The sequence below is a fragment of the Leucopleurus acutus genome (assembly GCF_964270905.1).
Source record: "Leucopleurus acutus genome assembly, chromosome: 18".
Classification (NCBI taxonomy): domain Eukaryota; kingdom Metazoa; phylum Chordata; class Mammalia; order Artiodactyla; family Delphinidae; genus Leucopleurus; species Leucopleurus acutus.
Genome location: NC_139160.1, coordinates 75,491,011 through 75,506,411, shown reverse-complemented (window position 1 = coordinate 75,506,411; position 15,401 = coordinate 75,491,011). Strand labels below are relative to the sequence as shown.

The 15,401-nt window shown below is 39.7% G+C and overlaps 1 protein-coding gene across 1 annotated transcript in view; it reads right to left on the bottom strand.

Moving 5' to 3' along the window:
- Positions 1-15,401, bottom strand: part of MYO16 (myosin XVI) — a gene marked incomplete at its 3' end in the record, with an annotated part of 531,603 nt that overhangs the window by 9,814 nt on the left and 506,388 nt on the right. Inside the window, exon 35 of the mRNA XM_082859271.1 lies at positions 8,403-8,488. Coding sequence (XP_082715397.1) covers positions 8,403-8,488 — 86 coding nt within the window. The remainder of the gene's footprint in view (positions 1-8,402; positions 8,489-15,401) is intronic.

Here is a 15,401-nt window from a genome sequence, read left to right as displayed (position 1 = left end):
CTCTCTAAAGAATAAGTCTGTTTATAAAATTTGCTTGTTCAAAAATCTTCAATGCTGCTGCCTTGTCCTAGCCTAAAGAGTCAAGTCCACACACCTTAGCATGTTACAGAAAACCCTGTGTTTTCTGACCACACGAATTATTCCAGCTTCATCATCACTCACCCTCACATAGACTCTATACGGCAATTCAATCAGATGTACTCAGAACACACTCTGTAATTCTATTTATCTTCTCTGTGACAGTCCCAGTTTGTATGCCCAGATACAGAAAGCTCGAAGGTTTCCAGAGCCCATTTCAAGCGTCACCTTCATGATCTTGTTTCATATTCTTAAAGCATTGTCACAGGTTATTCTAGTAAAATCTCATAACCATGTGAAATAAGCAGGTTAAGGATTATTAGCCTCTTTTCATAGATGCTGAAATTCATCTTTAAAGCCCAAACTCACTTGGCTAGTCAGTGGTAGAGTCTGGATTCAAACCCAAGTACATTGAGTTTAGTCGACCTTCTTAATCACGTTGACTTCCAAGAAGTTTTTCTTGTCTGCTAATCAATGAACACATGTGCTTTCAATGATTATGAGACAGAAAGCGCCGTGATGGGGTCCATGGGACTCAGAATCGCGCGGTATGACCTGCTCCCTCAAGAGGCTTTCATCTGAGTATGAGCAACAGGACATAAAAACGTAAAGAGTCAGATGAACAAACAAGCTTAAACAGGACGTGAGCACAAAAACTTCATGAGGAAGCACGGCATTAACTGATTAATAAATTACAGACGCAATGACTGTTGTTGGGATACAGAGGAGACATGACGCATTTCAAAGTCAGTACGGCCAAGAGATTTCTGTTGGGCTGTGGGATTTGTTTTGGACTAAAAGGATGAGTCGGACACACAAAGAAGAAAGGCAACTTGGGTCGAGTGGGATAAGGAATGGTGTCCACACTTTTGTTCACGTCTACATCGACAATGACCGAAAACCAAAAGAGAGAGAAAACACTGTGCCATGTGGTATACAACTTGAGAGTTAGCTTTGAACTAGTCATGCAGATGTGAATAAGTCAGAAAGGAGACAAGATACAGGTATGAAAGTGAGGAAAGCAAGGGTCACGACCATGGCAGATAAGCACTCCACAGCCTCCAGAGGATGGAGGGTCCAAGTCCAAGGATACTTAACCTCACTGTCCAAATGGCCAGTATCTTCACTTGCATTGCTGTGTAGGGCACAGTTTACCTGTTAACTTATTCATTCCTCAAAATACTTATTTCCGGAAACAATCACAATCTGTGTTATGGTATTAAATATAATTAAAGAAGAATGAGGAAAACCACTTCGTGAAACTGAATGCTAATAAAACTATTAGCCCGATCCAGATGGATTTTAAGAATCGACTATATTTAAGAAAGGGGCATAGTTTAGCATGGGGGAAACATCTTCTCTGTCCTCAACCTTGAGTCTCCTCCAAAGTTTAGTTACCAGTTAGAGCCACCTGCTTGAGAATGAGAGATAAGAGAGGCAATTCCTTCTAATCATTAAATGCACAAATAGGTCCTAAGAGTATTAGACCATTTCTCCAGGATGCCCAGTCTATTATAGGGGTCTCACTTAATCCCTGAGTAAAATAAATTCTATTGATTTGGAGGGATTTCTGTGTGACCAGTTGTTAAGAATTACAAGCTGTGCTTTTACATATTTATGACTCGGTGGGAGCACCAGTGATCATTATTTTGTATTAAAATGTCTGACAAGCAACATTCCAATAATCCTAGCATCAGAAGACATGAACAGGCATGATTTTTACCACCTTAAAGAATAAAGATGGCTAAATAATAATGGAGGCTAAATTTAGTGAATTAAGGACTATAAATAATGCTCAGTAGCAACCCCTGAAACATTAGGCCAAATAAATGAGAAAGGTACCAGTTTACATTACCCAAGATGCTGTAACAGGCAAACCACAAATACCAGTGGATTGACACAAAATCCACCCATTTTAGCCTTGTTCATGTTAAGGCTAAAATGGGTGTTTTCTGATCAGTGGATGGATGACCTCCACGTTGTCACAATTGTACTCTGCATCTTCCTGGGTCTTGGAGTATTGTGTATCCAGCTTTCGGATGGGAAAGGGCATAAAGCATTCACAGTCCAAGGGAGGTTTGCATGGGCCAAGGCTGGAGGGAGCTCACATCAGTACTCCTGCTCCATTGGCTGTATCTCAGTCACATGACCACTCCCAATCACAAGCATGCTGGGAAACGTAGTCTAGCTAGGCGCTTCCAAAGAAATGGATTTGGTGGGCACTGTGTCTGCCAGGGGTGGTGCCTAGGAGTCAATGACTGTGTCTTTAAGACACAGTCATTGCAAAGCATGCGGGTACAAACGCTAGAGAAAATAGAGAAAGGAAAAGAGATGTCAGGAAGCATTAGAAAGGAAAATAGACAAGGTTCTGCCAAAGTAGGCAACATACAAGAGCAGATCTTTTTAATCAAGACTCCTTTCCCAAAATAGATATTAAAAATCACCTGCAAGTGTATACAATTAATTTAAATCCACTTGGGCTTCAAAATCTAGGCTTTTTCTGTCATTGACTTTATGACACTTCTCCCAATATCATAGTTCATCTGTTTTAGAACCTATTTCTGACTCTGTCAGAAATGACAGTTTCAAATAATAGTGTAATCAGAGAAAAATCAGGTCTTGGAGGTCTACTAAGGTCATAAAATACATTCCTTTACCAAGGTTGGCTAGATTACATTTCAGCACCATGGAAAACTTTCTGTTCCTTTAGCCTAAATTTTTCTTTCAAAGTTGTCAGGCCCCATTAACGTACAGAGTAGTACACTTAATAAGTCAGAAACTCTGGGGCCCAGGTTCCCAGGTATCAATCTTCCAGTTCTCTGTATCTGGAGCAGGAACAGAGCTATTTGTCTTATATTTTCCACTTATAAAAAAGGCAAACCTGGTTAACGGTTTTGAAGAAAGACAAGGTAATACAGTCATCACTGGTGTTTTACATTTAGCCTCTTGCTGTCGTTTATAACTTAAAAGTTCTCTTTTTCTAGAATTAACACTTATAGCTAATGGTAATTTCTACTGCTCTTCAAGGAGACATCTAGCCATATTGCAGAATGGAGTTACTCCATTCCAGCCACGCTGGCCATCTTGCGATCCAGGCCGGCTCCTGTCCAGGGTGTTTGCTCCTTCCCCACCTGGAGTGCTCCCCTGACCTCAGCCTGCAGAGATATCACAAGACCCTTCTCCTTTTTAAAAACATAGTCGCCATGTATACTTCAACAAAGCAAACAAACAAAAAACACATAGTCACAATTCTGCGTTCTCGTTCCTTTCATATTTCTTAAAATTGATATTTCCTCATTGACAATAGTCATTGTCGTCACTGGAAAAACATTCTGCATTTAAATACATTTAGGATACACATACGGTGCAATTCTATGAAGGAAAAAATACAAACTATAGGATTTGTCTGTGTTATTTTCCAAGCTTCTGTATATCTATACAGGACATGTCCCTTTCCTGTTGAAAACACGGCCATTTAACTCTTAACCATAAAATTAATTTACTGCCTTCATTGCTTGCCCATAATATGGAAGTCACGAGTGGTGCATACTGATTTCCCGAAACCTCAGCTGTGGGAAGAGCTTTCTATGATAGATCTCCTTCGGTTTGTAGCTTACAAGTGAAATACACATATTTCCTTTGGAAATGGTTATCTAATTTCTATTCCCCATCATGTGTTTAGAATTACCCCCTTAACATTAAAGGAAAAGTGTCTACATTTTGTTATTTTATCTAACACACTGTTTCTTTTCCATGCCACAATATAGTTCAAGCAGTCCATGTGACAAATAAAATGAATACAGAAAGAAGGCATTGGGTTTACTGAGTGCTCTGCAAACTCTTCATTTCTTTGATATGTGACATTACAAAAAGGCTCCTTTGATGGTTCAGTAAAACAAACCACAGAACAATTCGCTTCTTGGTGTGGATCGACTGCATATTGATTCTGTTAGGGCTTTCACTGGCGGCTGTGACGGAAGGGAGTAGATATTTATTAAGCTCTCAGGCCCTGGATTGCCACTATTTTGTCAGAAACCATCCATGATTTCTTACATTGAATATTTGAATATTACAGATATGAAGAACAACTTTTAGTGCTCTTTTAAAAAGCCAAAGAATATTAAAAAAAGTTTGGCAAGAAATACAATAAATGGCCACAACGAAGATCGAAGATTGTAAACCACACAATATTACTGGGCAGAACAGATAGATGAGAGGAATAAAATGTCAGGAAGTGAAACCTGGTAAAGTTAAAATGAGAATGTAAATACAAATTAACTATGCTCAAATAAAAAGTAATCTCATTTTTCAACGTCAAGTGTGGACCCCTAAACAGATGTGTAAATAGCGATTTTATGCCGAGGGCAAGCACTGAGCGCTTTATTTCATCCATCCTCTCTGCTGCCCTCCTGCCTTCCGGCCTGCCCCCTTCCTCTCTGCTCAGGCTTTCGCTCTATTTATAATCCGTAGGCTCCCTGTGTCAGGTTACCTGGCCCCCTAAGTCAGCATTGCAGTCTCAGCACAAACACGAACAGGTCCCTCTAGGCTGGTGGGTGTGTTCTCAGTATTTCATTCAGTGCTGAGTCTCTTCTCCCCACTGACTTACCTCTAAGGGACTGCATCATGCCAAATGGTATAAATTTAAAAAACAATGATTTCACATGTTACAAAACGGCAAGTAGATAAACGGCATGGTATTTTTATAAACACTGTCTAATTCAAAACCCAACATGAAGTGGCTTCCTCAACCTCTGCGATTCCAGTGTTGAGAACTGGGAAATGCCACAAAGCCCCCCTTCAGGACTAGGATGTGGGATTCCACGACGTCACACCTTCACTGCTGGTTTACCTGTGCCCTGGGGTGCAGAAGGACATGAAGAGTTCGCCTCGGTTCACAGCCTGGACCTACCAAGCCTTCTACATAAGGAGCATAAATGATCACAGCCACATACTCGATCCGGCTAGTGTCTCAGCTTCTACTAGTTCCAAATATTTTAAGCAAAATTGATTTTTACTACTTTTACATAAAGTCCTTACAGTTTGCAAATTGATTTTAAAAATACGATGGAATAGAACATAAACTACATTTTCTATATTCTGTACCTTGAGAAAAGAAGCTATTTGTGGAGGTGCTACCCCTATTAGAAAATTGTTTACATCTACATTAAGAATAATGCACACTCTATGTAAAACTTGAAAGATGAATGGATAAAGAAGATGTGGTACATGTATACAATGGAATACTACTCAACCATGAAAAAGAACAAAATAATGCCATCTGCAGCAGCATGGATGCAACTAGAGATGATCATACTGAGTGAAGTCAGTCAGAAAGGGAAAGACAAACACCATATGATATCACTTCTATGTGGAATCTAAACTATGGCACAAGTGAACCTATCTACAAAACAGAAAGAGACTCACAGATATAGAAAACAGACTTGCCGTGGCCAGTGGGGAGAGGCGGAGGGAGAGGGGGATGGACTGGGAGTTTGGGGTTAGTAGATGCAAACTATTACATTTAGAATGAATAAACAACAAGGTCCTACTGTATGGCACAGGGAACTATATTCAATATCCTGTGGTAAACCATAATGGAAAAGAAAATAAAAAAGGAATGTATATATATGTATAGCTGAGTCACTTTGCTGTACAGCAGAAATTAGCATAACATTGTAAATCGACTATACTTCAATTTAAAAAAATAGAGAATAAAAAATAAAATTTTAAAAAAACCCTTTGATATAAAGTAACTTTTATAGATAATAACAATAAAATCGGATTAGTGTGTCAGTCAAAATTCTTCTTTGCAAGCAACAGAAACTAACTCTAACAGGTAGAAGATTTATTGGAAAGCAAAATAATTGGACGTGGAGTTAAGGACAGGTTTGGCACATGGGCTGCACCCAAGGTGAACGCGGTGACCGGCGGTCACAGACACAGGCTAACATCTTTGGCCACTGGAGGGAACCACTGTGGCCAGATGACACCCCCATGGCAACATCTATCCTCGTCCCTTCCATCGTATGTCTCTCAACCCATAACCCATGGTGGATAGACAGAGCCCATCTCACATGCATTTATCCAGCTCTCAAAGGAAGGGAGGAAGGTGAAATCTCTCTCCTTATATTATCATGGTGGTAGGCCGGAAACTTAAATATGTGGCCAGCAGCTAAGAATACAAACCACACATGTCCACTACAGCTACTTAAGATTTTCACCTTGACCAAAACTTCTTTAAATTTTATGTAAAAGTTGGATGACTCCTCCATTGCTTTTAATGTCATGGTAAGCTCACTTTCAGAAACAAGACATAGGATCTTGACATCCATTCAAACTGTGGGCACTGCATTTTCCCTATGACCTCTGGCAAATTACTAAATCTATTTCTTGTTTTCTTTATCTACAGTAACACCCAGACATTTTATCTTCCTTAAAGGGATTTCATTAAAATCACTGATGATGCTAATTAAAACATAGACATCCTCAAATAGGAATTCAATTTTTAGTCAACATTTAATTTTATTGCTACATGCCCAATCAGTTCAGGGCTGATTTTATAGAATTCTTATTTAGTAGCATTACTAGAAAGTCTAGAATTCAATATGCCTGTATGTGTCCATATTTCCTATATAAATGTCATACAAGAAGCATTTATGCTGAGAGATGTGTGGCCATTCAAGGCATAGTTCCACATAACTGTTATAGGTCCCCAACACTGACACGTGTGTCCTGCCAGGAGAATGCCCACACCAGGCATGGAAGAAAATGAGCCTGGTTTTCCATTTCCTTGAAAATATGCACTGTGAGATAACTGGAGATTGTTTGCATTTGAAAACAAGCCCTCATTGAAAACTGGGAATGGAAAATTATTCCCGGTGGTGTTTCCCATCTCTCTTTGCATCTTAGCCAAATCCATGAAAGATCAGAGGGCAAGTTCCAGAGATGCCTATTTTATGCACCTTCTTTCAAAATTAACCCTTTTCTCTATGAACCCTGGAAAGGATGTATCTATCACTGTGCTCTAACGTATAGGAGACGGTCCTATAATAAAAATCAAGCCAATGTTCTCTACAAGCAGGTTCTCCCGTGAATTACCATAGATAAAGCAGCTGTAATGCTTACAAGGTAAAGTAAATGCATCTCTAAGGAACAGAGGAGAGATTAGGACAATCTATTATTGCAAGCAATCAGCATCTTTTTTCCTATTTCAATGCCTATATATCGGCGTAAGTGATTTCAGCATATTGTCTACTGTAAGATTTATTTTTAAGATTAAATTATTGATTTTTCCCACTAGCTCATCAGTGTTATTTTAAAAATCTCAGCTGATAATATAACCGTGCCTATATAACGTCAAAGGTTCAGATGAAAAAAGATCTTTGGCTGGATAATTGGTTTCATGAAAACATCTGAATACTTGACTGCGTTTTTAAACGATTTTAATGTAGATATTTGACAAAGCAAAAGTTGTGCTGTAACTTCATAAAAAATAATCTTGCTGCTAAAGCAATAATCTTTAATATATGGATAATAAAATCTTTGATACATTGTTGGTTGTGTACCACCTTCAAAGCAAAGTCATATTTTTTGAAGATACTTATTGAAGGCAGTATTTTAAAACTCAACATAAAAAGGACACTAAACTATTGATATGAATCCTTTATTCTTTCTACAAACACTAGAGTTTATTTTAAAGTGACAATCCTCTTTATTTTGGCAAAATTTTTGAGGCCAAACACATTGCGCATACACGTGAAATTACTGAAGCACATCAGAACAGTTTTGTGAACTGCAATCTCATTTTGATTTTGCATTTTTGATTTTTCTGATCATATGATAGTTTACAAATGAATTTGGATTACATGGAATTTGAGGTGGAAACTGAGAGATAATGGCCATGAAACCACAGGGACTTCAAGCATTTTCTTTCCATGTTGTCCTCACTTACAGCCTTCCTATTTCAGCTGAGGTCCAATGCAGGAAATACTAATGCCATTCAGCAGATGCAATATACCCTTCACCTGACAGTGACTTTAAAATGCCACTACATAAATTATGTCAGAACAGTTCATATGAAACCATCTATTAATTTTTATTTGTTTTGAATGTTCTTCTTTTTTTGAAACCAGCAGAAAATAGAGAGCAGTCAGCTGATACAAAGGGAAAGAGAATGTTGAGGTGAAGAAACTTACAGCAGAGTTGAAAATAACTGTGTTCCCTAGTCCAATAAGAACAAACACTCTTGGTCACACCTTCGTGAATCTCTTGTAGGCATTTAACATCAATTACCATAGCAAAGGTAAGCATTGAGGGGTCATTACCTGAGTGGTGTGACTCTCTCTATGTCTCTGAAGGGAGGAGGTCCCACTCCCAGACAACCTGGAGAATCCATCGTCTTCAGGTAAACCTATGGAGGTCAACACAAAATAGCCGTTAAGTTGTGTGTTCTTTCCCCAAATAAAGTAAGTCGTGTACTTAACTGAACAAATTAAAATGGTGACATTTCACGGATTGAAATGAAGGTCCGTAAACACTCATTGAAAAATAAATTTCCCGAGGCAGCATGGTAATACCAGGTATTGCTGGAGTTCCATCTAATCAAAGAGGAAATGTACTGAGAAAAAAAAGCTGAAATGATCACGAAGAAATATGTCATAATAGCACAGACGTGGGCAAAGAAGTACTGGAGGGGAGAAGGAAAACTTTTCTAGAGGCTGCAAATAGTCTGATGAAACACTGATGGGGAAAGAGAAGCCTGTGGGCAACGAAGGGTAAATGGGTCCCTGGGGTGACAGTTTGCTTCCCATTTGTGGGGTAGCAGGGTGGCTGAGAAGGGACGGAAGACAGATAAGATAAGACACCATCAAGTCTACGTGTCAGATGAATTGTATTGACTATCGTTCATTCTACACCCAAAGGAAAGGAGGAGATTGGGTGAAATTCCACGCAGAAAAGGTCAGGGTAGCTGCCCGATCACAACAGACCAATACATAACCAACCCTATAGGCTCAGTGGCGGGTCTGAGGCAACTTGTATCTCCCACGATACAGAAGTACCCTCAAGGCTCCAAAAGGTTGTAGTGATTATCCCTCGTGACCCAAGCAGGGTTTTCCATCGTCAGCCTGGCTGACCTTTTGGGCTGTGTAATTCTCTGCTGGGGGTCTGTCCTGTGCATCTCCTACTCAGTTGTGGCAACCAAAACCGTCCCCAGACATTGCCAAATATCCCCCGGGAGGCAGAATCATCCCTGGCTGAGGAGCACTCTGAGAGAGGGACCAATCAGGTGACTTACTGATAAAAATGAATGGACTCAAGAGTAACAACTGTCCAAGGAAAGTGCAACCTAGACAACTTCAGCTTCTGAAGTGATTGCTCCTCTCATCTGAAATCATAATTAACCAGTATGGTATAACGGATTAAACATGTACAGGATTCCTGATTTAAACATCATTAGAAAATCACTCATAGTTTTCCAGTTAGAGAGTTAGTTCTGCAGAGAAGTCCACGACATCCTGTTAACACATAAGAAGTCTTCCCAGTTGATCCTGATATATATACAAATACCTTGGCGTGGAAGGGTTAGTTCATTGAGGCTGGGCAGGAGAGAGCCAGTATCTAGGAAGTGATAGACGTACGGATGGGTGGTCATGGGGGGACTGGGTCTTGGTCAAAAGTAATAGCAATGTCTAAAGTTGCCCAGGGGAATACTGCATCGAGACCCGGGTAGCAGGTGTGGGGAAGGGTCCAATCAAGCAGTGAGTGTTAGAGTGATCGGAATCAATACAGAGGAAGGGTGGGTGGAAATCCAAGATCACACACAGGTTGGCGTTCCAGGCAACTAGATAAGCATAGTCACAATAAAATGTATGTCCAGGTAGCAGGGCAAAGCTAAGAGTTTGGGATTCATGGGAGAAGGGGATGAAGGGCCCATTGACAAGCAAGACAAATGTCTGCTGCTAGAGAATCCGGTTCACTGGACGTCTTACAGAGACTAGGAACCTGGGGAAGGAGAAGAGTGCCGTGATCCATTTTTTAAAAGGAAATGATCAATTAGAAGATTGCTCGCTGAATCCGAACAGAAAGTCAGCTTAGTGCAGATCCAAACTCAGAGCCAAGTCATTAGCATGAACTGCTCTACACAGTGTCAACTAAATAAAGTTAGGAAATATCTAGGTCACCCTCTGAACAAGGCGCTGGGAAACGCGCCAAGACTCAAGAAAAGGTCTGCCTCCGAGGATCTCAAATCTTCACGGTAATGCTTCTTAAGCAGAATACACAACAGAATGACTTAAGGGTTCCACAGGGCACAGGTGGCGTTGAGATGCATCTGGAGAAAGCAGGGATTCACTCTGGGTGAGGGATTAGAGGAAGAGTGACGGTGGAGATGCCAAAGGCTGTGGACCTTCCAGGATGGGGAGGATTTTGAAAGGTGAGCGAGGTTGAGGAAGGTCAGCCTGGCCAAGGGAACGGAAGCGCTGAAGCATCGTAACATGGAACACGAGATGTCTCCACGTCCTGGGGGTGGCCTGTAAGATGGCCGAAGTAGGGGACCTGGAGGGTGTAGTCCAGAAATTAAAGGCGTCACCTAACACTTCACAGAATCTGGCGATATTTGAAGGCAATGGGTAGCACTGTAGATTTCTGAGAAGGGCTGTGGCACCAGGGTACCAAAGTGGTGGGTGCAAAGGCATCTCTTACCTGTCGACTAAAGAAGGGTCAGGACAGATAGAGTCAGTGTCGGGGGTGGGGATGGAAGGCTGGGTGGTGACAGAGAGAGAGTGACAGAGAAGAAAGGGGCACTGGAGAAATTCTGGGAATGTCATTTCCTCTTGGTGATGCAGGAGGTGAGGGGGCTCCAGGGGAAGATGACTCTGGGGCAGCACTGACCCTGAAGGTCATAGCAGGGAGGTGAGAAAGCCCGGTTATGGCGAATACGCATGGGAGTGTGAACCCGGAGGCACAAAGAAATAGCTGGAAGCACTAAAGGTGCAAAGGAGATTAGAAAAGGCAGGGTTTCTTTTTTTTGGCCAACAAAACCTTTTATTTTGTTGCCATATTAGAAGCAGTACTTTCTAAAGGCAAATGATCTAAAAATGGCACCAAAGACACACGCCATGAAGGAAAAGAAAATGTATCAATACTTCTATTCGAACCTTAAAAATAAATATACTTTAAAAATATCAAAAAAGTAAATTGCAAATTAAAAAAGAACAACATAGAACATTTAAATACACCACATAAAAGGCTCTATTATTCTTAAAACATCCTACAAGTCAAAATAAAGGACCTACTTTCATATTTTAAAATATGGGCAAAGGCTCTGTACAGAAAATGAGAGACTTTAAGTGACCACTAACGAATAAACAAGTTTATTTTCATTAAGTATTCCAAGAAGTGCACTTAAAACTATAATAATTAACCCATCTTATCTATCAAGACAACAAATATCTCAAGACTTTATTACAGAAATTTCGTACATATAAAAGCAAAGGGAATATGGAGTGCAACTCCATGGACCCATCGCCAAGCTTCAGGATTTTCAGTATTTCAGTCTTGTTTCATCTACTTCTCATTATCTTTTTAAAAAATTACAGAAATTATATTATTTCACCTGTAAATTCTTGAACACGTGTCCCTCATGTAGCTAAGGGACATTGTTACACAGAGGCATCAGAAGAACCCCAGAGCCTTGGGGTAGAGAATCCCACTGTGCTTTCCCACGGGGTTGAAGACCCCTGACTGGTGCCGGCAGCACATTCAAGGTTCATCTGAAGCCCCTTATTTGTTGACTTCCATCGGAAGTGGGATCTCCATCACAGAACCATTTCTCACACATACTTATAAACCTGCTCTAGTTTTCTCAGGGCACAGCCCTCTCCCAGACCAGACTCTGGGGCAATAATTCCCAGCAAACACAGTTCTACGCCCCTCCTTCCATGTACTCTTTCTGCGGCAGCAACAGTGTGCTTCCCTTCCCTTGAACTCTACCCACATACCCCGACTTCCATTCATGCCAGAGGCTCCGAATCATAATGTCTGAACACCAGTGTAGACCATCAAAATGACCTGCGTGTTTGACTATACACACGTGGGTACTTGGGTCTATGTGTAAACAAGTTATAAGGCATTGATTCTAGTATTATAGCCTGTGTGGTCTTGGAGGAATTAATTCACTGCCTTACACCTCATCTATGTCATGTACATAATTCTAGTTTTTATTGGATAAATCCTCAGGGATCTTCTAGCTCTAAAATATCGAAGGCTTTTATGATATCTGTGTATAGGCAATACTTATTGAGAGCTAATTTTAGCTAGCATCATCGTACTGATACTAAATCCTCATAACAATCCCACAGGGCAGGTCCTTTGATTGTCCCCATTTTTAAGCTGAGAAAACTGAGCATTGGAGAGGTTAAGTAATTTTCTCAGGGTCATGGAGTTAGCGTGCATCAGCCCTGGGTCCGAGCCCAGGCAGAGAGGAGCCACGCGCCACTGCTAGGAAATGGCAGAGTCAGCAGTTCCATCCGCCATTTTCAACCCGACTTCTCAACTACCGTGGAGGAAACTGAATTAAATGAAGTCCAAATTAGAAATTATTCAATATGACTTCAAAGTATCTTTAATGAAACGGAGGAGTGGAGCAGGGCTTTCTGAATGCCTGAGGAGCTTGCTTTCTTGACAAACCTACGTTCTGCTGCTCAAAATAGATAATTGCACCAGATTCTAGATTGTCAAGTGAAGACTTGCTTCCCCTGGCGGGTTGGCTCTGAATCAGAAAGCAGTACGAATTCCAGAGAATCTATACAGTTCCTACAAAAAAGATGAGGTTGTAAAACCTATATTTGAATACATTTCATGGATTCTAACCAAGGGCTCCTTCACTAGGGGTCTGGATCTTTCTTGAGCATGAGTGAAAAAAGCCATTCTCCAAAGTTCCCAGAGTCGATGTGGTTTGGTTCAATAGCACTAGGTTCAATGTGGCCTTGGAGTCTATAAGAATGCAGAGCTTCCGGTCTGGTAAATGGCCTCACCCAGTACTTTATCACCATAGATTATCCTTACAATGCACCGAGGATAAACACAGCACAAATAAAGAAAGACAAGCTTCAGAGAATGGTAAATGGAAAATCAAATGTAATGACTGTATTCTTTAATTGTCATTTTTCCTGAGGCCCAGCCATAAAATGTGTAGTCATCATGCAGCAAGAAAGAAAATCATACTGAACCTAAAAATGGCCTAGATAGAATCTGTCATATCCTTATTTCCCCACTAAACATCTTTAGATTCACAATATTTTGTTTGCTATAACTACAACGTTCTAGCACTAAAAACTGTTCTCTAATCTAATGATAAATAACCACAAGTCCAGGGAATAATTAAATATACAAAAAAAGATCTAAGTCTGTGTTCGCATCAGTAAAAGGATGGCAATTAAAGTAAGTGATAGCTATAATTACCCACACATAACTATATTTCAGCAAATGAACAAACAGATAATTATTTCTGGGAAGCAGAGGTAGCATGCAGATACTGGCATTCCAGAGAAATCGTTTCCTTGAAAATAACACTACTTCTGATTCAATGAAAACTTCAAGTTATTTTAAACATTTATTCCCATCTCGTGCCTTTATTTAGTAAGCATATTGACTACACGCTGTGAATTGGGAACCAGTACGACTAACCGATTTGAGTTGTAATGACCATGTATATATCATGTGCTGTACATATATAACATCTGATCAGTTTTTAGCATACCGACCAGGAGAGGTTTTCTGACTCTGGTCCCGGCATAGGACTTACTGGTTCTTATGAAATAGGCAACATGATCCCAATCAGTAAATGCTGTTACTGAGTGCCTGCCTGAATACCCAGAGCATTGTGCCGGTATTTTAATAGTCATGGGAAGGTTTCAGGAGCCCAGAAGCTCATGGTGCCCACACAGGTAAATCAAAATAAACATGTCATGTTGCTTTGAAAGACTGAAATCCCAATTGAAATAATTTTCCTTTTGTGCACATAACTCGAGATTTTCAAGTGATCTTCAATGAACAACAACGCAGAACTAGCTCTATTTTAAAATCTGGTCTCTATGAGCATTTAAGGGATAACGTGTAAATCTCTGTTTCAGGGTTTGAACATACGCTATCAGTTACATACTGAAGTTTTGAAGCCTGATATTCCTAAATACTGAATTTTATATGATTAATTTCAGGCAACATATGCCACAAAAATTTCCATTTGGTCTAGAGGGTTTTTTGGTTTGTTCTGTTGGTTTTGGGGTTTATTTTGATTTTCAGAGTAAGACTCAGAGTTTTTTGTGTTAAGTTTTCTAGGACCATTTACCAAGCCATAGCTTTTGGCTTTTGACTCAAAACACAGACAAATTAAATATTTTGGTAAAGGGGAGTGCCTATTTTCTCTTTCCTTGTGGTAGAATAAGATCACCCAAGGTGAGCTAGGGAGGATGGCGGGGAGTAAAAATTTAATAAAAATGAAAGGATATATGGTTACCTTTTAAAATGTTTTTGCATTCAGTTTTGATCATCCAATACATTTTAAATTCCCGTTTTGTTTAGCAGCTATCACTAAATACTCCAAAATTGAAAATAAAAAATGAATTAATTACCTTCTTACTAGATATATGCAACCTTTGTGAAATATTCTCTTATCACATACTTGTTGACTTACTGCTATCCCTCAAATTCCATTGTTATTATTTTAAGAATATTGAATTTCAGTATAAGGGTATACAATGTTTTTGTTATCCTTTTTGTAAAGGGTTATCATCAGAGATTTCAGAAAGCAATGGTTTTAAAAGAAAGATTATATCTCCATATTTCCATCTAAACACACACACACACATAAATCTGAACGTGACACATTAACATGGAAAGTTTTACAAAATGTCTATTTTAATCAAGTTGGAGTAATCCATCATAAACACTCAGTTTTATTTTAAGGATAGAAAATCAGGAGGTAATTCTAACATCCAACAAGTAGGGCTGGGTTATTTTAAATCATGTTCGTCCTATCTGATGAGATGCTATGCATCCTGTACAATTAACGGCCAACTGTAAGCAATGCAGACCTGCATTTGTTGACCTAGAGATAGACCACGTGAGGTTTCTAAGGGAAAAAAGCAGATTGTTAAAACCACATGTACAGTATAACTCAAGCTTTATAAAAACAAAACCAAACATCTTATATAAACACACACATATACTTGTATGAAAAAAACCAGAATTCTACACAGTGGAATATTAGACACGTTTTGGGTATTTCTGGGGAATACAAGGAATGGTAGGTTTTACTCGTTGTT